General features: G+C 33.2%; 3 protein-coding genes and 1 non-coding gene across 12 annotated transcripts; 2 read left to right on the top strand and 2 right to left on the bottom strand.

Moving 5' to 3' along the window:
- Positions 1-1,685: 1,685 nt before the first annotated feature.
- LOC109542833 (Bardet-Biedl syndrome 5 protein homolog) lies at positions 1,686-6,929 on the bottom strand. Of its 2 annotated transcripts, XM_019912248.2 has the most exons (9): positions 5,268-5,502; positions 4,757-5,213; positions 4,528-4,691; positions 3,349-3,414; positions 3,095-3,295; positions 2,924-3,036; positions 2,703-2,862; positions 2,526-2,651; positions 1,686-2,041 (listed from the first exon to the last, which is right to left on the bottom strand). In XM_019912248.2, the coding sequence occupies exons 2-9, from the start codon at positions 4,894-4,896 to the stop codon at positions 1,833-1,835; spliced, it is 1,179 nt and encodes a 392-aa protein (XP_019767807.1). In that variant the 5' UTR covers positions 4,897-5,213; positions 5,268-5,502; the 3' UTR covers positions 1,686-1,832. The 2 variants fall into 2 exon arrangements, with proteins under 2 accessions (XP_019767807.1, XP_019767809.1); XM_019912250.2 differs by lacking the exons at positions 1,686-2,041; positions 2,526-2,651; positions 2,703-2,862; ... (2 more) ...; positions 3,349-3,414; positions 4,528-4,691 and adding exons at positions 5,563-5,800; positions 6,280-6,407; positions 6,470-6,519; positions 6,582-6,730; positions 6,785-6,929 and having other exon boundaries at positions 4,857-5,213; positions 5,268-5,504.
- A 531-nt stretch (positions 6,930-7,460) lies between these two features.
- Positions 7,461-11,427, bottom strand: LOC109542835 (protein preli-like). 2 transcript variants are annotated; one of them, XM_019912253.2, is made up of 4 exons: positions 11,063-11,427; positions 8,533-8,746; positions 8,294-8,424; positions 7,461-8,232 (listed from the first exon to the last, which is right to left on the bottom strand). In XM_019912253.2, the coding sequence occupies exons 1-4, from the start codon at positions 11,149-11,151 to the stop codon at positions 8,043-8,045; spliced, it is 624 nt and encodes a 207-aa protein (XP_019767812.1). In that variant the 5' UTR covers positions 11,152-11,427; the 3' UTR covers positions 7,461-8,042. The 2 variants fall into 2 exon arrangements, with proteins under 2 accessions (XP_019767812.1, XP_019767813.1); XM_019912254.2 differs by having other exon boundaries at positions 10,967-11,406.
- Positions 11,428-11,815: 388 nt separating this feature from the next.
- Positions 11,816-11,888, top strand: Trnak-uuu. The gene has a single exon. It is a non-coding gene; the product is annotated as a tRNA-Lys (tRNA).
- Positions 11,889-12,194: 306 nt separating this feature from the next.
- LOC109542831 (pyruvate kinase) lies at positions 12,195-23,992 on the top strand. 7 transcript variants are annotated; one of them, XM_019912243.2, is made up of 11 exons: positions 14,086-14,288; positions 18,447-18,619; positions 19,019-19,148; positions 20,164-20,387; positions 20,651-20,894; positions 20,951-21,330; positions 21,392-21,592; positions 21,992-22,128; positions 22,185-22,270; positions 22,330-22,486; positions 23,765-23,992. In XM_019912243.2, exons 2-11 carry the CDS (start codon positions 18,572-18,574, stop codon positions 23,775-23,777), a joined length of 1,620 nt encoding a protein of 539 aa, XP_019767802.1. In that variant the 5' UTR covers positions 14,086-14,288; positions 18,447-18,571; the 3' UTR covers positions 23,778-23,992. The 7 variants fall into 7 exon arrangements, with proteins under 7 accessions (XP_019767801.1, XP_019767803.1, XP_048524062.1 ...); XM_048668105.1 differs by lacking the exon at positions 23,765-23,992 and having other exon boundaries at positions 14,085-14,288; positions 22,330-22,603; XM_019912247.2 differs by lacking the exons at positions 14,086-14,288; positions 18,447-18,619 and adding an exon at positions 17,793-17,866.
- The last annotated feature ends 587 nt before the right edge of the window (positions 23,993-24,579 follow it).

The following is a 24,579-nucleotide window of genomic DNA, read 5'->3' on the forward strand; positions in this document are numbered from 1 at the left end:
CTAAGAGGATCCGTTGGGCTCCTGCATTTGAAACATAATGGTTTGCAGTTGTTTCTTTGTGTTTTCAATTTCAGCATCCAGCGCCGAAAGTTTTTTGCGTGAACCCACGTTGCTTCTATAACTCTTCATCAGATCAGAAATTTTATACTCAGAAGCTGTAGTGGCAGGTTTGGAAACGTCCTGGACTTCATTTTTGGCTTGGAGTATGAAATCCTGGACACTCTCGCAGTTTTGATGGTAATCTTGAATTCTGCTTAGCATGTTTTCGCTGTAAATTTCCGTGCTCAGTTGCTCGTGCTTTTTAACGAAGTCCCTAGCGACATCCACTTTTTTCTGATTTATTGATTTGGCTTTTTCTTGATAAGTGTGAATACAGGACTGTTTGGTGTCAATTTCTTTCCACGACATGTCATTGTCTTTACACGTGTTTAGGATCGAAGTCAGGCGTCCCATTATCTGCACTTTCTTCTGATTTAACTCCAGGTTGTTTGAATCGCGTTCTTTGCGATGCTTATTGAGAGTTTGCATAGTTTCATGGTATTTGGCACTTAATTCTTTGAGTTCTTCGCTTCTTTCGGTAATCGATGCTTCTTGCTTGACATAAACACTCAAAAGCGTTTCGTAATGGGTAACTTCATCCATTTTTCGAGTAGGTTTCCAATTCGTAACCCTCAAGGTGACAGTAAAGTGTGTATTTTGACTTCAATTTGTCACCGTGACATTTTTCTTGCACAAAGTGTAAATCAAGAATTTGATAGAAAACTTATGTCAAAGTGTTATTTTGACACTTTACGAGTTTTCGCTTAATCATTTTAAAGTGCACACTGTATTTTCCAAGTAAGTCTTATTATTGTTTTGCGAAAACCTATAAAGTTTGGATATAATTTTTGGTTGTAAGGGCATATCAAATCGAACTCCTCATGCTGTTCAGTTTATGGGAAAACGAATCATATTACTTAAATAAAATAAATATCAAAATTGCTTGCTGCTTGGTTAAAATTTAGATGGCAGATCACATTTATCTTTGACAATGTTGAATTACCGACTAATTTACGTACGTTTATTTTAACATGGGCCAGTCAAATATCTCTTTTTTTATAGATGACGGAGATTAACTTTTTTATAGATGACGCTGTTAGCGTCAAGTGGGGGACAACTTTAATTTTTTAAATAGATTGGTAATTTTTTTACTATAAAATCCGCTTCAGCATTTAGTTCTCAATGAAAAAGTATTAAGGTACATATGGGCTAAAGTGAACAGAATTCGAAATATTTATAAACCAAAAAAATATAGGTACCAAACGGATATTATCTTAACATCATTTTATGTTCAATATTATTTTGTTTTTTCAATTTAATTTTTCTCAATTTATGTAATTGATACTCTTGATCCAAGAGTATATATACAATTTTTTTGAATACAGTGCATCTCAAATCAAATATTTTCATAACAAAAGATCTACTAAGAATTTATGGATAGTAGATAAAACATATTCAATATCACCAGTCGGCATTTTATCAGCTAAGGAAAGAGTAGGAAAGCAGAGTGGTTTCTTACATTCAGATAAAACTTTCTGGTTATCCAACATTAAAATAGAATAATTTAAAACAAACATCCAAATTAATCAAATCGTTACATGCAAGTTCAGGTACAGATTACAGTAAATGTTACAACAACTCACAACTCTCAGGATGAAAGTTTATTATTAATTTCAGCTACTAAGAACATATCCACATTCAAAAGTCTCTTTTCTAACTGAAGTGGCAGGGAATTTCAGGAAGACAATTTATGTATTTTCTGAACGGATTACAATGGGTTTGCATTAATTTGCCTAACCAAGACAAGTGTTAACTAAGGCTGTAATTATATTGTATGGATCGGCGCAACTACATGGTCGTCGATCTTCGAAGAAACCTTTCTTTTTATCGGCAACGGCCGGAGATATTCGGATACAAGCAGTTCTGTCACCAACTCCAGATTTGAATTTTTCTATGTTACATGTGTGGTGACGACCGGTTAGTCGCTCCTTCAAATGCTTTCCTAAAAATTAACAGTTCATTTTTTCATTATACAGGGTATTTCAGATGAAGTGTACACTAATGTTAAACCCCATATTATTAGAGTTCCGATGTCAGTTAAATTATCAATCTAGAATGTTTTCCGCTTATTAAAATATTGTAAAAAAAATCAGCAAGTCAATTAACTTCATATTATCAGAAAAATGTATAAATGTGTCTTAGATTTGAGACCATTGGATTTTTTCTTCTGAGTTTCATTCGTATTTAATAAACGTAAAATTAATTTATAGAAAGAAACTGAACATTCCAAGAGAATACACTATGAATGTTCTTATGGAGTATAGTATAAATATTTCTATAGAACATTCAAAGGTCCCCCGCAAAAAGTGCACTCCCATTATTAAAGAAACATTCCCGGGAATGTTTCTTATATAAAATAAAGATTTGAAAAATCCAGCGAGAGTTTATATTTGAATTTAAACAGGTATATTGATTGAAAATTTTACCTTCACTGCAGTCATAATATTTCTGGTCTGTTTTGTGATTTTTCTCCAATTTGCAAATATAATCCTGGATGTGTTTCAAACCACCATCGTCTCTAGTGCACTTTGTAGACATATTAGTATGCAAACCTATACAAAAATTAGGTAGAAACTTTAGTTAATTCTATCAGCAAGAATTACCTGACGGAACTCCGTTCTTAACTAAGTTTGCTTTAAAGCTAGCTGATAATCCAAACTCTTCCGCCACTCGCTGGATTATATATCTGGCCATCCAAAGATCATCTGCAGCTTTGATACTTAACGTTGGCCCAGTTAACACCTCCCATTGGCCGTAAGCTCTCTAAATATTAAGCAATCTCTCTAGAGGCTAAGCAAAGCAGCTCGCGCAAAGTTAATTTTACCTCAGCGGTAGTTCCATAAATTTCAATTCCTGAGTATAAACAGCACCGGTAAATGCATTCTAGGACTTCGCGCCCCACTACGCGTTGTGAACCAATGCCAGAATAGTTTTTACCTGACAAAAAAAATGCCAGCAAATTCACAGTTTTTCCGGTGACTTTCACAATTTCTACCAGATGATTTAGGAGTCGATCCACACGGCCATCCGTATGGGTCCCCTTGAGGGCCGATGAGATAAAACTCTTGTTCAAAGCCAAACATCACCTCTTGCTCACACACTTTGTTCAATACTTCAATGCAGCATTGTCGATGATTGGTTTTTGTCGGTTTTTTATCATGAGAAAACGTTTCGCAAAGAACCATCTTGTTATTGCCTGAAAACAACTGCAGCTATAAAACCTCTTATATTGCGTCCATATAATGTCACCTCTTCGGAAAGGGTCTGCATACATGGCAATCGGAACAATGTAATTATCCGACTGTTCAGGGGTACCTTAAAGAAATAATTACATCTCAAACGACACAAATTGGTCTAATGCTTCTATTTTATATCTGTTGAACTATATTATATCCAGCAGATATGAGTGTAACGTACGCCATGAATATCCAGTTAGGTCATAGATTTACAGGGTGTAACATAAAAGTGGGCAATTAATGAAACAGTGAATTTTTTAGTAGAAAAGCGCTAAGAAAGAAACAGATACGATACCATGGTTTGGAAGCGAACTGTGAAGAGTTTCAAAATCGGTCTAAAACCCTTTTACTAATTAACTAAAATTTAATGAGATTATTCAGTTTCAGAATTTATTACCACACATATAACTATCAAAACTTGTCCATCTCACTACACAGAAAAAGTTGGTCGATTTTACAAATTAAAGTTAGAAATAATAATAGTGTGCATTCCGTAATCGCCATATTTGTTGTAAATTCATTACCAAACTATGTATTTAAAGTTCTACAAACAATATGCCAATTCAAAAAATGTTGATATTTATATAAGATTTCAAAAGTATAACAGGGAGATAACATTTTTTTCTTACAAAATAGTTTATTATTTAATATTAAGGGGAAAATGCTAAAAGTACTATTTTCACGAATAACTTGCTCCTTACCAGAAAAGTATGGAACCCTTTGCTCTTCCATATTGAACAGAAAGAATTAAGGTACCTATTTATTTTTTTTAATTAGCAACTTGTTACTTTTCTATTTCAAATTGCTTGCACCCACTCAACAGACAAACTGATTTTTTTATTATAAATCTGTGGTGTCTGAACGCGAGCAACCTCCCTGCAAGAAAGTCCTCGACCAAATGGGCTGCATATCTATATATCTATAATTTAATATATTGAAAATATGTAAGTTATCTTGTATAAATCCATTTAAAATACTGGATATACTTGAACATTGAACGGACATCCAATAGATATAGTGCTATAAAGAGACTTAACGTTATTATGTTTGTATGTAGATACAAAACAGTTTTGAAAAAAATCAGTGGTCAAAAACTAAAAAAATGAATGATAGACGGGAAATTAAAATAATCAGACGGTTTGAAATCAAATGGTTATTTTTGCGTTATTTCCCAAGATATGCAGTTACTTACTAAAAAATGTACTGCTTCCATCAAAACTCCAATTGGGGCAATCTTTGTAATTACAGGGTGTAAAACTCAGTGTCCGAGTCCGCATACGTAGATCCAGACCCGTTCCATCGATCCATACGTAGGAAATTTGCGTTTTAGTATCTGGTATAGGCAAACACATATATCTACAATATTACACAAACTCCTCATGTAACAATATCAGTAACAAGCTTTAAGCTCTCACGCTTACCTATCTGCAATAGTCTTATCCAGTTGGGCATTGGCTGAACAGTCTAAAAAATTAGGTCTACATGCGCTCAGCTGCAAGTTTCTTTTAAAATAAAACTGTGTGCATTTAATGGTTTTTAATAATATGTTATTCAAATACATTATGTGCTGAAGGCGCTTGACAAATCTTGATAATTCGTGACATTAGTGTACCTTGGAAAGGTGCCTAATCTACCTCAACTTTAAAGGTGACTTGCTAAAGAATGATGTGTAATATATAAGTGTCTGGGATTATGTTAATAATATTAATTTGAAGGAATAACTTCCCAAAGTTTTTTCAACGTGTAGCCTTCTTTAATCGATTCAATAGCAAGTCCCAATTCCTTTGAATATACTGGAAGTCTATCTTTTTTATGTCCTTCGTCCGCTAGGTAGACTGCTAAGGTGTTTCCAATTTCATTTTTCGGGTCCTCTACTATCTAGAACGGATACGCAATGTATGACAAGGAAATTCAATTAACTACGGTTTCTACATCTAAACCTTCCCATATGTCGCCTTTTTCGTCATTTTCCTTTATGTTTGTGCTCCACATATACTCGACGCCATATATTGGATTGTTAAATAACACCGTATGCAGTGATGTGAGTTCTTTGTAAAGAGTTATCAGCTTTTCTTCAGGGTCGACTTTAAATCCAAGAATAAAATTCCCACTGCGTTCGTTACTTTTGATTACCAGCGCTTTGCCAAATTTGGAGTCTCGGACACGAATCTATACAAGAACAAATTTAGGCACTTTGTTTCAGTTAGAACAGTTGAGAATAGTTTACAGATTCTACTTGAAGATACGGCAATGAAATGTTGAAACCTTCATTGATATCAGCAAACCAAACGAAGCGGATATTTGAGACTATAAACGTTCCGAGACTACCTTGGTCACTTGACAAATTCCATACTCCATGCATGCTCGAAACCACTTGCTCTAGAGGTAAGATTTTCAGTTTTTTATTATGCACCACTCCACCACGAAGTTTCAATTCTCTGTAAAGCTTGGATGTTATGTAGGCTCTGAAATTTAAAATGTTTAATTCCTGTAAATAATAAAAGGGTTTAAGCACAAAGAAAATATGTTACACCAGTGGAGGTTGCAGGAGCACAAGGGCTGTAGAGATTCCACAAAAAAATGTATTTGCAAAAAGCCAATATAATGCTAAATATATAACATTTGTGTTTATTTTTGGAGGGTGGAAAAGCTTAGATAGAAATGGAGGTCACCGATTTAGAGAATTACACGAAAATTGTAAAAGCCATCTTAATACTTCACTTAATCTTAACTTAATATTAATCTCTCTACTTCACTTAATTTTAATAATTCATTCTACTTAATTTGTAAAAAAGTAGATAATTTTTGCAAAAATTGCACACCAGCCTACATTAGTATTATATTTATATTCTTAAAAAGTAGCTACCTATTTTTTTCTAGCTAAATTGTCTTTCGCCTCATACATTTGATCTTGCAAGATGAGATATCAAACTTTGAAACTTACTTGTATACACCAACCACTGTAGTAAAATGTCGAATATTTCCTTGGTCTAGATTTGTAAAAACAAATTCATATCGAGTACCATTCGATATGGTTAGCAAGTGCAATGCGTGTGTAGTTCCTTGAATTTTCTTAAAATAAGGCCCCAAACTACATTCACACTGATGCAATAAATATTTCGTTTTGTACTCACTGAATTTATAATTTTCGTATTTATTGAAACTATGCAGTTAAAGCCAATAGCTACGGTAAACGGAAACAATAAATAAATCCTTAAATGTTCAATTCTAGACTTGTAAGCTTACAGAGATTGACTCGAGGGCTGGACATTGAATGCCAAAGAATCCTCAAGTTAGTAATGATAAGTCGGCCACGATCACCATAATTTCCTTTGGTATCCTCAATATCACCAAGTTTATCAATAACTTTTTCCCCATGCCTCAACCGCATTTCGCTTTAACAAAGTAAATTCTTTTTAATTAATCATTGATGGAATGTAAGTACCTACGAGTAGGGCACATCAAAACTGACTTCTTTATCTTCCCAGGTTAACGCCATTGAGATTATTTAATAAATAAGTTCCAAAATGTATGTAACTTGTTTTCGATTGAGTGGCAAAACGCGATTATTGATTTATTATGCTGTGAATACAAACAGACCCATTTAGAAACTCCATTAAAGCTTTACCGAGGTTCTTATTCAACATTTCTAATCAAGTGTTTTACGAATTTCTTTCTTCCCTTGTTCTCATTTCTCGTTCGCTTATTACTTATAGCAAAAATCTTTTTTTTGTTTTGTCATTTGATGTTTATAAAATGGGATCCAACGTAGTCAACAATTCGTGATTAAACAAGCTAGAAAATGCTCGGTAAAAACCGTTCATAAAATTATATTTGGATTTTTCATCACATGTTCAAAACTGCTAACTCAATTAAATTTGATTTACTAGTCCAGCCACGGACATACTGTACGTTGAGGCTCTTGCCATTTATGTTTATAGCATAATATATTGGACCAAATTTCGTGTTTGAGTGTAATTTCAACACTTTCTAGTGCAAAGTATATAAAAGTAAGGTATATATCGGTGGATATTTTTTTAAAGATGAAACATTAAATTTTTATCACGAGTAGTTTTTATTGAACCTTTAAAAGTATGCGTAGTATGCGATAATTAAAACAAAACAGATATATAATATTTTATTTGTCACTATTACAAAAACTATGCTAATAGCAGTACTTTAAAGGGGTTTTCTAATAAATTATAAAAAGACGAATTTACAAAAGACCACTAAGTAAAAGTAGTAATGGCAATACAAGCAGTAACGTACAAATATTGTTTTGCTTGTATTTGTACTAATGAAGGTATTACAATAAAATATTTTGAACATCTGAAACCAATTAGTCTCAAAGCTACCCACCTACAAATTGTATTTGGAAATAGGAACGACTAGAAGTATTTAAGAGAAACGATTTTAGAACCATTAATTGGCAAAGAAAAATAAGATAGAATCCGATTGGTACAGATATAATTAATTGCCCAAATCAGATTGCAAATAAATATCTCATATCAGATTTTGACCATCTCAGTTTACATTTTTTACAATTTACCAGCTTTACCAAAAACAACACTCTTGGGTGGAATGATTATGTTTCAGTCAATGAACTCAGTTATCCGTAACTGGGGCATATAATGATTTAGATGTTCAACCAAAAGCTTTGAAAATTTTATTTAACACAATGTCTCCTTGCGACTCCTAATTTAAAAACTAATTAGGATGGAGTGAAGCATACATGGGAGCTGCCTTGGCTAACTCAGATGCATTCTTGGCAGCATCTTTGAGTTTAGTGGCCGCCGTCGCTGTTACATAGCCGGTTTGAATAACGTGTTGGTGAGGATACATGTTCTGAAGTACATGGTTAAAGCCTCCAACCATTTTATGGGCGTTTTTCTTGAACCTTAAACGAGAAAGCAAATAATAATTTACAAGTTGCTGATACCGATTAGAATCGGTAATACCTTTCATAGCCAAATGCGCAAATTGCCCTGCTAAAACCTCTAACTTGAGAATCAATCCAAGCATATCGCGTTGCGACAGTCTTCGACGGATTTACATCACACTGCGTGTAAGTTACCTTTTCAGTAACACTCTGAAATGAATTGATTTAATGTTAATAACCGGAATAGATTAGCCAAAGAGTAGATTTCCGCCAGAAAAAAAGGCGAGTGTTCTAAAAGCACAGTTTACCGCTACATACCATAACTTTTGTGAATCCTATATTTCTTGTATAGGTGACTAGAATCTTGTTTTTCGCATCGACTATGCTCTCTTCAACAATATAAACATACGTTGTGTTGATGAAACGTTTTGCCCAGTTTGGAATGTTATTCGTTTTAGTCAATATTCTTTTGGAAACCAGTTTTCCTGATTTCAGTTCTCTGGAGACTGTGTCCTCACTTAACACGTGCTTGCTGTAAATTAACAATCAGTGTCATCTCTTCGAAAATCCCACTTTTCTGCCAATAGATAATCTTAGAACTATATCTGTATCTAAGAACGTTTTTATTTAAGAGTACAAGTATAATTAATAAGTTTTAATTTTTAGACTAGTAACTGTTTGCGATAGTCTGATCTGTAGAGCAGTTATGAGAATCCCTTGTTACAATTACACTAGAAGCATGAAAATTCACTTGAATGAGAAACAGTTTGGTCACCCGAACGAAATATAAAGGGTATTTTAAAATAGGTCGAATTTTGTTTTTGTTTTTGAAGCGTCCTGGCGTCACACTGTGACTGGAGCCCAGGAAATAAAATAATATGATAACAATTACACGCAGTCAGGAAAATAAATCAAAATTGTAAAGAGTGAAAATAGGTAAATGTTTAAAAAACAGCCTATGTTAAATATGTGACTATTTTCCTATAAAGTGGTTGAATATAATGATCAATTTAATAATTATAATCAAATCAAAATCAATTCCTGGGTTTCAGTCATTTATTGTCTCTATTTATCAATTAAAATACGTTTTGGTGTATTTTTCCACCATCATCAGTTTTTATGTGTAACGTTGTTGCTGCTTTAAGCCTTGGCATACATTTTCAATTTTCCTGACTGGAACCCAGGAATTGATTTTGATTTGGAATTGAAACACAGTCAGGAAAGTATGTACAATAATTATAATAAACGTTCTTGAAAAAATGTCAAACAACCTTTAAACCAATTTATACAGCGCTCGAGCAAAAAATCTTCAATGACAATGTAAGAATTGATTCGATTACATCTCTAGTATCAACTTTTAGTTGAGACTTCCACTGCTCTTGATTTTACGGGAACATCATCGGATTAAACGGCTGAGGTCAGTTTTTAGCTGCTTGTAGTGGTCTCTCATGTTCTAAATCACTTAATTTATGCCTCTTTTAAGGCTCTAACAGATATGGCAATAAGAGCGATACACGGATCATAAATCCGTTTATGGGTTTGTTGCAATCAAACTTTGGTTTCTTCAAACATATTTTTCGTCTGTTTTATATTATTCTAGCTGACCCAGCAAACGTTGTATTGCCATATAAATTATTCCTAGGGTTTTTTATCATCTCAAGGTTCGCCCACTTGAGATTTTTTTAAAATTTTATTTTAAATTTATTGAATTACTAATATAGCTATTAAAAGATAGGGGTTTATGGCAGCACCCATATCACTTAGGGGTATAAAAAATAGATAACAACCTATTATCAGACCTACTGAATATACATATAAAATTTCATCAAAATTGGTCAAGCCGTTTCGGAGGAGTATGGTAACTAAAACTGTGACACGAGAATTTTATATATATATAGATTTATATTGTTATATTATGGCACTATTCTGGTGAAGTGTGAATTGCATACGAAATAAACGTGAGATGTTTAAGATTATTATCAGTACTTTGTTTTACTTGTACAAGTTGTGTTTATAATTTAATTTTAATGCGAGTCTTCCCAATAAGAGTATTTTTTCATACGTAACCGACGTTAATTGATAAAACGTATAAAGGCCAAAATAAGTTTTCTTGCTGTCGTGCAAAAAATTCTGGGAGAAGTAAAAATTATATCGCGCGATTTTTTTCCATTCAAAAGCATAAGCTGGGTGAAAAATAAGAACCACAAAATATGCAACTAGTTGACAGCTAGGTAGAAGTGATTTCGAAAAAACCATATATTTGTTATCGACATTATTTCAAAAGAATTTTATTTGTCCGTCTGATGTAAAAGTGGAAAAAGTGCATTTCTGGTAATGTATATTTACACTCGAAGAAGGTTCCAAATATATTCTACTCGAAACGCTTAAAGATACATTTGGAGCCGCTAAAACGTTACTTATTCTCTGTAATTAAAATTGCAACTGGTAAAGACGTCCATTGATGTATTTTACATATAAAAGCATGATTACAACTTATGCAACTATTAACAGGTAGGTATAGGTAGGTGCGAGCAAGGGAATTTAGATAAATATTTATCGCTTTAGATATAATTAAATCAAGGTCGAAAAATAACATTGTTTTTCATTCTCCAATTTAAAAATAATCCATCCGTTTAGTAGGTCCGAAAATAATACACTTCCAGGTGTCACCTCTTATAATATTCATAGAATCATAATTATTTAAATAATTTAAATACTATTTAGAAACTAAAAACATGAAACATGAGTTTACCTTGCTCCTATTTGATTACAAAAGAAAATCAGCATGTATGAGGAATAGGACAAAAACATTGAGCATTCCTTTTAAAGCATCTTAACTGTCTGTTACCTGTTGGGATTGGGGTACCGTTTCCAAAAGCCCTGAGCGACTTGCTCCCAGCTGTAATTAAATATTGCCGAATTTTCATAGAATTTCATTTTGTCAAGCTTTCAGGAACTTCGTCGAAAATCTTCTTTATGTAATGTTTTATGCTGGTTTATGTAATAGGAGAACTGGCCTTGTTAGAATTGGAACACCGATCGCCGTCTTTCTATTTTCTCCATCACTTTTCCAACTCCTTAAGAGGAATATGAAAAATGTTGAACACTGGAAAGCCTTTAAATCTTCAATCAAATTAAATCTGTGTCAAACACAACCTTACATGTGTGTTGAGAAACTACTAGGCTGTGTTGCCATTTGTCACGTGGCTTTTAAAATAAGGCTTTATGTAATTGAAGGTTCAAATACAGTTTGAAAAGTTAGCTAAATTTTAAGTAATGTGTGGAGTTGTGAATGTCCAATAAGTGGTTTTAGGATATTGAGTTTAAATCGTCAAGTAGCTTATCTAGTATTTATAATGTAAATTTAATGAACATTGATAGTTGAATGGAGCACTTTATGTGCCACCCGGCAACATCGAACGTAAACGTGAGAAAACCCTCGTGCTTGAATATGTTCGTTTAAGAGCTAAATTTGAAACTTTTTCTCTAACAGTTGTAGTTTCCAAATATTGTGGGTTGAAAAACTAGAATGTTTTATGGCTAATTTAACAAACTGGTTTCTTTCGGGTTTTCATCATATATGATGTCGAATTTTATAAGAGCCCGGGTAGCTCAGTCGGTAGAGCATTGGACTTTTAATCCAAGGGTCCAGGGTTCAAGTCCCTGCTCGGGCGAAAAATTTTTTATGTTAAAATTCAACTGATTTTACTTTTTGTATCTCTAAATTTTAAATTCTATCGAATCAATTAAAGTTTTATTGGAAAATTTAAAAACTCTTGATCAGGTAATCAAACTGATAAAAATCACTTGTAGGTTGGAGATTTTAGAATGTTCCGCAAAATCATTTAAATACATACTTTCTAACTGGATATCACTAATAACCAGGGTGTTATCATCTGACCTGCTAATTGATTAATAACCTTGTGTTGAAAGTTAAACTAAGGATATCTTTTGAAAGATTTCATTCAGACAATTACTTGTCTGTTTCAGTCTCCGACTGACATCCTCAGGGACGACATTAATTATAGAGTAAAACAGAAGGCTGTGCTAATTAATAGTGTTTCATCTAGTGTTCCTTAATAGTCTAAAATTTAAATATGAAAGCTGTTGAACGTCGACCTCCTCGGGTAATTATTTAATATCTTTTACTGCTAGAATAAGTTATAAATGAAATGAGGAATGAGCGAAGAAAAATCAACTTCATTTTACATTATATGAAATCAAAACGATTTTTATATAATAGAAAATAATAATAAGAGGCTAGGATCCTGGTCTCTTATTCATCGGCCAGGTGGAAAATGTCGTTGAGGTTCCAACTTTAAGAAAAAATACAATTTAAACCCGAAAACATTGGAAATGGTGCAATGAGGATGCAGTTTACGGGTTGAAACCGGTTTTTCTCGATTTGCGGCGAAACGTGACCTCCTAGCGGAAAACGTCCAATGCAAAAGTTGCAGATGATGAAAAGATCTAAAACTTGTATGTTTAACACTTTTTAATATAACCTCAAATAAACTGCCAACGGGGCAAAAACCTTTTTTCCAATATTTGTTTTTTTCACGCACATAAATGACTTAATTTACCTGAAATTTGGTAAAAGTATGTCTTTTTTGGTGCTATATAAAGTATGATAAGCTTGATTTTTTCATAGTTCAGCAGGCGACTAGTTTTCGAGTTATGTACATTTTTCGAAAAAACTTCCCTTATCTTCCACGAACAATTGCAATTGTTGACATGTCTTGACCTTTTTTGTATTTCGGTAGGGAAGGTACAAGTGGTCATTTTAACCGTTGTAACGTCTACTTTGAAATGATATATGTGACTTGGTGATTTATTTATCGTTCAACCGACTAAAATTGAGAAAAACTGAATTCCTACTCGAGATCTCAGTCATTCATGATTTCTTCAGGATTATCAATGATTTTCGATTTCATTCATTATTTCTGTTAATATTAGACTATACTTCACTGACTGCTTTCATGCAAGATTATTACAGTTGAAAAGGTTAAATAAATAACATAAAGTCTTTGATTACACATATTAAGGATGGAACTATGATTCCAAAGGAATCTACGTTTTGATCTTTTAAATACAAAAAGTATCAAGACAATTGTTAGTGGAATATCAGGGTTAATTTTTCCCGAAAAGGTACATAACTCGAAAACTAGTCGTCGTCTGAGCTGCAAAAAATTATGCTTATTCAACATCAAAAAAGACGTATGGACCTTTACAGATGTAAATTAAATCATTTATGTGCTAGAAAAAAATCAAATACTGAAAAATCGTTCTTTTGCCATTTTGACGGTAAATTTGAGATTAGCCAAAAAGTATAAAATTGGAGACTTTTTGATTTTTTTATTATCTACAACGTTTGTATTGCACGTTTTCCGCTAGGAAGTCACGTTTCACCGCAAATCGCAAAAAAAACGTTTTAAACCCCTAAACTGCATCCCCATTGCACCATTTCCAGTGATTTCGTGTTTAAACGGAACGGTGTGGAACCTCAACATTTTCGACCTGTTCCGTCCCCGTTATTAATTTATTTTAAAAACATTGCGACAAATTTTTCAAATATGTGGCAATTAGATGTATTCAAGGTTGCCTAGCATTCCTGCAAATAACGCATTTTTACATTAGAAGTTGATTACGAAGATGTTTATTTTATTAACTAGATTAACTTTTGAAGATCATTTTTTAGTCCTTTATAAAATTCAAAAAAACTGTACTAATGCTGACGAAAACTTGCGGAAAGTGTTTGTTTTGCTTTATCACACTTCAACTATTCTCTATCCCTGTCCAACGCATTACAAATCCTTATAAAATTGGATCGTGGACTGATTCGCTGAATATTTCAAGGTATAATTGAATAAAGCCAGCAATTCGTACCGGAAAGGTAAACCAGCGCGTGTACCGAGCTTTATTGACCTCTATTTAACCTTCGTGTCTGTGTGGGTTGATTTGTCATACCCGGCTGATTTCCCTTAAGCATTTCTCTAGTTTTTAGTGAAAAAAACAGCTGAAAACAGTTTATATTCAGTTTATTTTACTACCCAGTGTCATTAAACGCAATTGAGGTAACTATATTTCATAAACTTGAGGTATTTTTGGCTTTTGGGGCAATTTAATTATGGCTGTCTCGTGCTTATTAACAATTTTCATTGTTCATAGTGTTATACTAACAGCTAGAATATAAGAAAATACACAACAGTTTGCATATATAGTTTATGCTTTGCTGTCATAAACATAAAATCAATAATTTGGGAATGACGAACTGATGATGAATGATAGAATGAGGGTGTTAAAGATATTATATTAATTCAGATATTTTTATGATACAAAAACAACCATCTACGTTGTAGGCAGGTATACGTATTGTACTTGGAGCATCTTCAGTTCATCAAAACTATTATTACTTAAATGGTTGCCCACCCTCGAAAACCATTGCTTTACCCGAATTGTGGCAGGGTTTCATTGGTGAAAAAAGAATAAACATCTCAAGAAAACTGTTGACAAGTTAGCTATTTTGAAAAATACCTGGGTCGGTAGACGCTATTAAATTTTCAATTACTGGAGCTCCGTTGAAATCAAGATTTTAAGGAAATATTCTATGTTGAAACAAGTCGATTTCTTTCTTTTAAACAGTTAAAAAACTTGGACGAGCAAGGTCCAAGTGTCGTTCGTTCAAAAGCCCGCAAAGTAAAGAAAGGCATAAAGCACATTGCAAAAAGAGTCATTTGAAATCACTCGAAAATTGTTGGTTGTATCAAAAAGTCACATGTTGTACTTTTTTCACAAGTTTCCTCAAAGTTTCTTTACAAAACGATTGGACCGGTGATCACCACATCAACTCTCAAAAGTTGCATATGCTCGGTGGCTCTTCTAGCCAGTTTTTCCTAAATACCTATTGGTTTACCCTATGTTTATTAATTCTATGAGACCTACATGTATACCGAGTTTAAGAGCTGATCGTTCGCTAGTTGACACATAATAGATAATATTGTAAAGAAAGCGCAAAACTTAAACCACAAATTTTGCAATAGCATACGGTAAATTACAGGGTCGATCGAGTGCATAGACTGATAAAAAAAAATCTAAGTTGATAATGGTGACCCGAAAACCTAGCGTTGAGTTCGATAGCTGATCGTATACATATAATCTTGTAGCGGATAAAAAGTTGTTTTAAAAATTTGACACTTATTTTTAAACCATATTATCAAATAAACTCAGTACGTAATTTTGTTTAGCATCAAAACACACAATTTTGTTCTAATTTAACCGGCTGCGAATCTTCTACAATTTACGAGATTATTCCAATTTCCAATAGTAAAAGTTCGATTTTGTTACACCCTGTCGTATTGCCTTATTCGAATATCACCCGGTATATATGAGTAAATGTTTTACCAAGAATACATTATGTTTATTAAATACCATGTACATATTCAAAAAGCTAGTATTTCTTGTGATTTTGGACGTTTTTCTATTCACTTTGCACCTTGAAAGCAAAATACTGTTTCAAATATTGCCTTCGAACACACTTCTTAGAATAGATCAGATGAGAACCCTTTCAGTTATGCTTAGTAATCATTGATTTAAAAGTAAAAAGAATTTCAACATCAATAATATTCTTGGACAATAATTGGATGGCAATGAAATCAATTTTATTTAGCCTCGAATTAGATACAGCTGCTACGCTACGATTTAATAAACTGATTTGGAAAAAACTGATTTTTGAAGTACATAGATACTTATCGAATTACTTTCACATTTCAAGGAATCCATTCCAAGGATATTAACTGACATAGTAATAAAAATACATGCTTTTTCTCATTATTCACATACTTACTGTACACTAACAAGTTGTGTGACCTATATGGGCATTCTGTAATTTTCAAGTTTTAAAGGCCGGATATAACATGTTCACACATAATTAAACGGGAATAATGTGAAAGTCATTTTTCTGTTAACATATTTTTAATTTTCTCTATAAAAACCAATATTCTTTTACCTCAGATTAGTACTGTAGTAGATAGTACGTTTACTTGTGCAGAGTTTTATTTTTAAGTATATGATAATTATCTGGCCTTTGTATGGCAAAATGTTTTATACTGATTTTTATTTTACCCGATTTAAAATTTTGAACAATTTGTAGGGGCACATAACAATTTTTTCATGATACATATTTCATATCCGCAGTAGTTTGTCAGATGACTCAGACGGATGTTTCACTTAGCGACAAAAGCCCAGCGAAGATTTCGTTCAGCCAAATATTTCACTACGTTTATATAAACATGGGTTTGCAAGTGGTTTATTTCCATGCTTTATAAATAAAAAAAATGCTATAAAATCCAGCAATCAAACCTAATTGATCCAGAGAGCGTCACGGAGTAATGAATAAATAAATAAACGTTTATTTAAATCGACTAAAGAAAGTTATTAAGTTTTTAAGAAAAAAGCACGGTCAAAAAACTGAATTAAAAAAATGTTAAGTATCTTTAAAAAAAGATCCATGCAGCAAGAAAACAAAACCCACACATTTTCCCACATTTGGTGAATGGAATCTGTTCAACGCAGTCGTTTTAACTGTGAACACCCGGTAGAATTTCATCGAAAAATAGATCAGCTGCTCATTTAGTGATAATAAAAATCTATATCCTGGCTTTCGTTAGCAACTCAAGTCAAGTATCACAAATCATTTATTTACATTTACAATATGATATCAGTTTACAAAAAAAATACAGAAGCCATTATTCTTGTGTGCAACACCATTATTATCATTAACATGTGAAGTTATCATTATCACTTGTAGGTGAAATGATTATATGAGCTTTTATCTACATCCATTTTAAGGGGAATGTGACAAAATTAAGAGATATGTTATGCAATCACTAGGAAAACATATAATAACGTTAATCATAACGTCCTGTTATGATATGACGTGAAATGTTTAACATCTTTTACAACTATACAAATATTTATATATTTTTATTTTATAATATTTGTATGTTCTTGAGCTTGAGCTGTAAATAAGATAGACGAATGTATCGAAATGCTTATCGGACTATTAATTACCTATAGAAATAATAATGCAAATCATAACAGTTTAAGTAGTTTTGATCAAAATTAGAGGTTTAAATATTTTATTTTTTGATTGCAACTATTTATATTGGGATGCTGTTGCGAAACAATCAGATTTTATGAGAAAGGTTTTTTCACAAAATTTCCAATAAAAGAAGCACTTTTTAATAGAAAAATCAAGAACTTTATACCTACTCATCAATTCCTCCTCACTAATGCAGATTGGAAATACAATAAACTAGTTGAATATATGGGGCAACAATCCACCATATGTCAGTAATTATTTGTCACTATTTTGAATAGTTCAAGCTGATTGAAGATTATCCTTGAAAACCTTGAAATATTTTATTCAAATTCATACAAATCTGACCTGGAAAGTTTCTGACCCATAGTTGTACATAAGCAAGTAAGTGTTTCTTATCTCGCAATTGAGCGAAAAAGAATCGGAAGAAGCGCATATTGATTATCTCTATCAATGGGGTTTATCAAATTACTAGATGATTTCGAATTTGCGAACCTATTGCGCTAATTAGGTACCATTCTTAAATATCAGCTTCAGTGTATAGTTTATTTCACAGTAAGTAAGTCATTTAGTTAACTGTTTATATTTTAGGAAAACACTCACTAGGTAGAGGTACCTATTTATTATTGTTTCGTTTGGTACCTATCAAGCAGATTGCCATTTAAGTTTTTTAGAGGTTTTACTGATATCATATTATTTCCACACTCCCACTCTTAATTTCACTTTAATTATTTCTACCTATATTGAAAAAAACCTGGGTAAATTATTTACAAATTTTGGTATTCTCAAATATTTAGATTTTTAGCGTTATTTTTTTGAGGAAAATATCTTACGGTTCCTGGTGGAAAAGCCAATGTACGTCATGGAAACAAATGAGATGACAACGGTTTTTCTATTTTAGCGAAGGTTTATAAATATACTTGTTTCTTCCGTCGTATAACTAGTACCTATACGTTTTGGTTAGGTTTGCTTCAATGTTCGGCGGCATAGAACATTACGCGATATGTATATTGCATTATCTAAGCGATCTAAATTTAGATATTGCCGATTATTTAAAAAGCCTTGTACACTTTTGCGTCCTAGAGCAGATGCATCAGATAATAATTGTAAATGGTGGGGATTTTTAAACTTGTAGGCCGACACTGCAAGGTAATTTCAAGTTTGTTAGCCGGAGAAATCTGGATTTTTGATAAGCTGCGATTTGAGCCAAGGTTTCTTCAAAACAAACACTTCCGTGCCCTGCAGATTGCAGCCAGAACAATGGTTTGGACAACAATCAATGACCGAATCAGCAATGTTAATCCCGAGGTTTGAACCTTGTGTAGATCCTGCCAGCAGTTTTCAGTTTCTAATTTTTTTCTACTGTATCTGCCTGATTTTTTTTTATCATCATGACTGCCCCTCATGCCTTTGTTCATTTTTTTGTCATAATGCTTGTATTTTACTGCTTGGTTTTAATACAGCAAGCCAACATGCTTTGATTGATACCTATACACGATTTTTTTACTTATTTTTTTTGTATAAAGGTTTTATAATCGTATTTCTGGTTGAAATTGCAATGCGTGTATTTGTTCATAATGTTATTTTAAAATCAAAACTGCTTTAAAAGTCAATGAACTTGAACTTTAATAACAAGTTGAGTTGGCCTCCTTTATTTTCTTATTTACACAATTTGATAAAAAAGTTTGAAATATTATTTTTGTTTAGATGAGCGCAAATGTGCTACCGTTCCAGATGCAAGCTGCTGAGTCCAACACCCAGTTGGATCATCTATGTGCTTTGGACATCCATTCCAGAGCTTCCTATGTCAGACTTAGTGGTATCATCTGTACCATTGGTAAGAAAATAAATTAATGTACATTTTCATTTCAGATTCAGAATTCTTAAGGTTCTTTGAAGATCGACCTGCTATAAAATGTGCAAATCCTATTTAAATCGTTTAAAAATTGCAGCTTTTATTAAATTTGTATCGAATGCCGTTTTATTACTTAAAACGGTAACTTATCTATTCCAATTCAGAACTCTTGGTTCATATACTCAAAGCTTCATTATTAAGTAAGGATATAGAGGCTTATTTAGTGCTCATATTTTCCACTGAGTCTTCTGTATTAAGAAATGGATGAGGGAAAGTTCTTAAGTTATTGTAATTTAAATAATATATACAAGAGATTAAAAAAAGGTTGACGCTTAAAACATGTTTTTAAACGAAACCACTCGTTTAGTCTGTTACTGCTCATGTCGACGTTTCAAATGTACTTTAAACTTTCGTCTACGATTGTTGCACGTGAAAAGATTGTCGATTTTTTCCTAAATAACCCTTTCCTAATATGTACATCTTTTTAAGTCATCTAATTAGGTTCCTTAATTATTGGGGAAGGATTCGTTAATGGATAATTCCTCCTGGAAAAATGCCCTTCAAGAAGCAGTCTTTGCTAATGAAAAAAATACTTAGGTATATTATTAAATAAATATTTAAAACATTAAATGAACGATAATGTTGTTGACTATCGAAATAGAAACTCTTCTATGTAAAATATCTCCAAAATGAATCCGAAGAGTTCTTTCTTATTGATAATAGAGGCAATTTTTATATTTTATGAAATTGATGATGCAAGTGGTGTATTGAGACACCGAACCGACGTTTAAAGATATTTTTGACCAATCGTTTATTCTAATTTATTTTCACTCTTTTAGCAATGTTTTCAAGTTTCTAATGTTTAAAATATTTTTTTTGTAAATTTCTGAGAAGATAAAAGTCTTATATGTATTATTTTAAGCGATTTTTTAAGGAAGTTTTGTACTTTACGAATGCTGTCGTCATGTAAAGTTAAACTAAAAAATTATCTCGATAGGACCTGCATCAAAGGATCCTGCTGTCTTAGAAAAGATGATGGAAGTGGGTATGAACGTGGCTCGGCTTAACTTTTCCCATGGTTCTCATGAATATCATGCCGAGACCATCAAGAACATCAGGGAAGCGGTGGCAAACTACAGCAAGAAGATTGGTATGACTTATCCTTTGGCTATTGCTTTGGATACTAAAGGTCCCGAAATCAGAACTGGATTGTTGGAAGGCGTAAGTTTGCGTTATTTATATCTAATTATTGGTTTATGTTTTTGTTTTTAATGTAATAATATAACAGGATCAAGTGATCAAATGCATTAGAGATTCAACAAAAGCAGTTTTAAGAGTTGGTATTTTGATATTTAAAACCTTTTCACGATTTCATTTTTATAAATATCCACATTTACGATTTATTATGGAAAATTAAACTCTATTAACTGCCTATGACTTGAGAAAAATATATGTACCTAATATTATATTTGTTCTATTTGCAGGGAGGATCTGCTGAAATCGAATTAAAAAAGGGCGATACTATTAAGCTGACCACAGATAAAGCTTACGCCGAAAAAGGAAACAAAGACACTGTATTTGTTGACTACGACAATATCCAAAAAGTGGTCAAAGTTGGCAACAAGATTTACGTGGATGATGGTCTAATTTCGTTGGTGGTCAGCCAGATTCAGGGATCCTTCCTAACGTGCACCATTGAAAATGGCGGTATGCTGGGCAGCCGTAAAGGTTAGTTTATTGGAAAATTAAACCTGATGTCCTTAATTGAAGGGTTTACCTTTCAGGTGTTAATTTACCCGGTGTCCCCGTTGATCTGCCAGCCGTGTCCGAGAAGGACAAATCCGATCTGCAGTTTGGCGTTGAACAAGGAGTTGACATGGTCTTTGCCTCATTTATTAGAAATGGAGCTGCACTAACTGAGATCAGAAATATCTTGGGCGATGCTGGAAAACATATTTTGATCATTTCTAAGATCGAGAACCAGCAGGGTGTGGCAAATCTGGACGAAATCATTGAAGCTTCTGACGGTATTATGGCGGCTCGTGGAGATTTGGGGATTGAAATTCCAACCGAAAAAGTATTCTTGGCGCAAAAGCAGATGATTGCTCGATGCAACAAGGCTGGAAAACCCGTGATATGTGCCACTCAAATGTTGGAATCAATGGTAATTTCAAAATAAGTCCAGCACGATAGATCTGATTTTTAAATATTGCCATTTAAAACAGGTGAAGAAGCCCAGACCTACTCGTGCTGAATCTTCAGATGTTGCCAATGCTATCTTGGATGGTGCTGATTGTGTTATGTTGTCTGGAGAAACTGCTAAAGGCGACTATCCTCTGGACTGCGTTCAAACCATGGCCAGTATTTGTAAGGAAGCTGAGGCTGCCATCTGGCACAGACGGCTGTTTATTGATTTGTCTCTTAATGTGAGTTTTTCGTAAAGTTACGCATTGTTATTAGGGCAGATTTCAAAAGGCGATTTCAAAAATCTTTTGACATTCCAATGTTTTACACAGTTTTGCCGGTTTTCGATACCAATGAGATTGATTTTTTTTAATCTACTTCTTAACACTATTTTATGATGTTAAATTCTGCTATAACAAATTTCTAATATACAGGGTGTTAGTGAATAAGTGCGACACATCGGGGGTAATTCTGCGTGAAAAATAATTTAACGATGTATTTTTGAGCTCAAACCAGTCGAGATAGAGAAATGAAGTTTGGTGGGTTTTAAGAAGTCGCCATTGCGCATTTCTTGACATGCAAATAAGAATTTTATGTTCATCATTGGCGCACATATGGGTAATGATCTCAATTGATTACAGGCCACTCCACCAATTGACGCTGCCCATACTGTTGCAATTGCCGCTGTTGAAGCTTCCACAAAGAGCTTGGCGGCCGCAATCATCGTAATTACCACTTCTGGACGATCTGCACATCTCATTTCCAAGTACAAGCCAAGGTAAGTTTCGAAAATTGAAAACCTCATTCATTTTAATCTGCCTCAAATTTCTCTAGATGTCCCATCATTGCTGTAACCAGGTGCGCCAGAACTGCTAGACAGGCCCATCTTTACAGGGCTGTATTGCCTGTTTTATACGAACGTAAGTCGTTTGCAATATTTCGATTTCAATTCAGGATAAACGTTTTTTTTCTTCTGTAGAAGACAGACTTGGAGACTGGCTTCAAGATGTAGATGCCCGAGTTAATTGTGGAATTACTTTCGGAAAGTCAAAGGGCTTTATCAAGTCTAGTGACCCAGTTATCGTGATTACTGGCTGGAAGCAGGGCTCCGGATTTACCAACACTATGCGTGTCGTGTATGTATCTGAAGAGCTTGGCACAATCTGTGCAGCCTAATTGATCATGTGTATGTTTTTGCATGCTGGTTGTAGTTAGTGAATTGTGCAACTAATAAAAAAGCTGCTTTTACTGACTATTGACTACACGGCTGGAGAATTTTATTAAAAACGGTCGCTCTTTCAATTTCAAGCTAAGTTTGAAAATCATTCTAGTATGCTGTGGTGTATATAAACATGAAAATATGATTTTCCTAATTTATACAAAATAAACTGCTGAACAAAATGAACGTTACATGGCCAAATATTCCATAACTTTGGAGATCTCAATAACTTCTGATTGCTTCGAGCGAACGAGTTTCTGTTTGAAGCGTTATTTAGCCCCCATATGATGTCTGTTAGTCAATGTTTTGATCAAAATTAAACATCTCCGACAAATTTTGTACAGAGTGGCAACTGGAAAAATGCAAAACTCGGAAAGTTCGCATGCTCCTAGTTGGCAAAGAAAAAGTTTTTTGGGTTCCAACACCAAAAGTTTAAAGAAAAATCAAATAGCTCGAAACGGTTCTTTAATTTTTCGGCCATCTCTTTTATTTACAGGGTCTTCTCAAAAATCAACTTTTTGGCTTTGGCCCGATTTTCACGATCTAGCGCTCGTATTGAAGCTAAAGCTTCATAGACAATTTAAGACAAAAATTCGATAAACAGGGTTACATGACAAATGACCCAAATCAGAGACTTTCAACTGAACAACTGAAGTGAAGTTCACTTTCAAATATTTCGTTCATTCATACAACTCGGAATATCGATATTTTTTTTCTCAAGTCCACTGATAAGCCCTAAATTTTTACAAATCACTACAATACCAAAAAGTTGATTTTTTTGCGACCGCTCTGTAAATAAACGAGTTTCTTCGAGATTTCGAGGTCTATCTTAAGCCTGTGGGGTTGAAATACAAAAAAACACTTTTTCACTAGAGTAATCAGCAAGAGTTAAGTGCACTAGCAGTGATCAGCAATATGGTTGTTTCAATTAAATTTTCAATAATTAACGAATTATGCGTTATTTCATTTGTAAATTTCATGTTTTATTTATTATTCTGCCTATTTTGTATCACAGAGTTTGGGTACTTTATTTGCTTACTGTCTCTAATACATCTACTAGATTTGCAGTTTGTAGACTTAAACCCGGTTATGTTGCTTTTGTGTTAGAATTGCATTGTATAACACTAACTCAGGTAATGTTTAATTGAAAAACATTACTATCTATAATATTCACTAATACCAATTTTTTTTTTAGCAACGTCGAGTAAGGCAAATTCCAGAGGACTCATCTTTGTAGTGAGAAATTCATAAATTATTAAAAATTAAGATTTACACTTTCATTGCAGTGTTTTGGTTTTCACACCATTACAAAAGCGTCTATATTATGAGTGTGATTATCTTAATAACTATTTAAATGGAACACAAATTGAAAATTATACAATATCATTAGCTAGAATGTTCATAATAAACAATGTATGCAAAATCGCGTGTTTTTTTCGTTTTAAAACTTAATTAGCAAAGGTGAGGTAAAGGCGTTGGTAAAAATCGTACTCTTAATATATTTACAAATGCAAAACAATCCAAATTTGATCTCCAAATAAAAATACAAATAAATAAAATCTTCCTACATAAGAATGTACATTCAACATTTTAATTTCTTACCGGCGCTATATGGAAAATATGTATGTACATGAACTAATAAATCAGTAGAAATACATGTTCAGTGAGCTATACCTCTGTATAGAAATCAGACAATTCTTAAAATAATAAAAATACCTGAACAGTTTCTTATAATTATCTCAATTATATGTATAAACTCTATTGGCGCTTGCCTATAAGTCTCGTATAGATCTGAATATTTCCGCCAATTAGCACAAATCACGGCTGAAAACGGAGCGACGCCTCTAGAGGCTAACCAATAAACAAATGATCTTTAAAGTATTTTAAAACTTATAGTTATATCTAGAAACGTAAAAACATGCTTAACACAAACACTCAATCTTATAAGGCATTTTAGTTATGAGTTTGAGTCGAATTTTTAGGAAAACTCTTGCTGGAGCTTTGTTTTCT

Source organism: Dendroctonus ponderosae, unplaced genomic scaffold (assembly GCF_020466585.1).
Source record: "Dendroctonus ponderosae isolate FM_Combo_2020 unplaced genomic scaffold, Dpon_F_20191213v2 Dpon_F_20191213_7, whole genome shotgun sequence".
In the NCBI taxonomy this organism is placed as follows: Eukaryota; Metazoa; Arthropoda; class Insecta; order Coleoptera; family Curculionidae; genus Dendroctonus; species Dendroctonus ponderosae.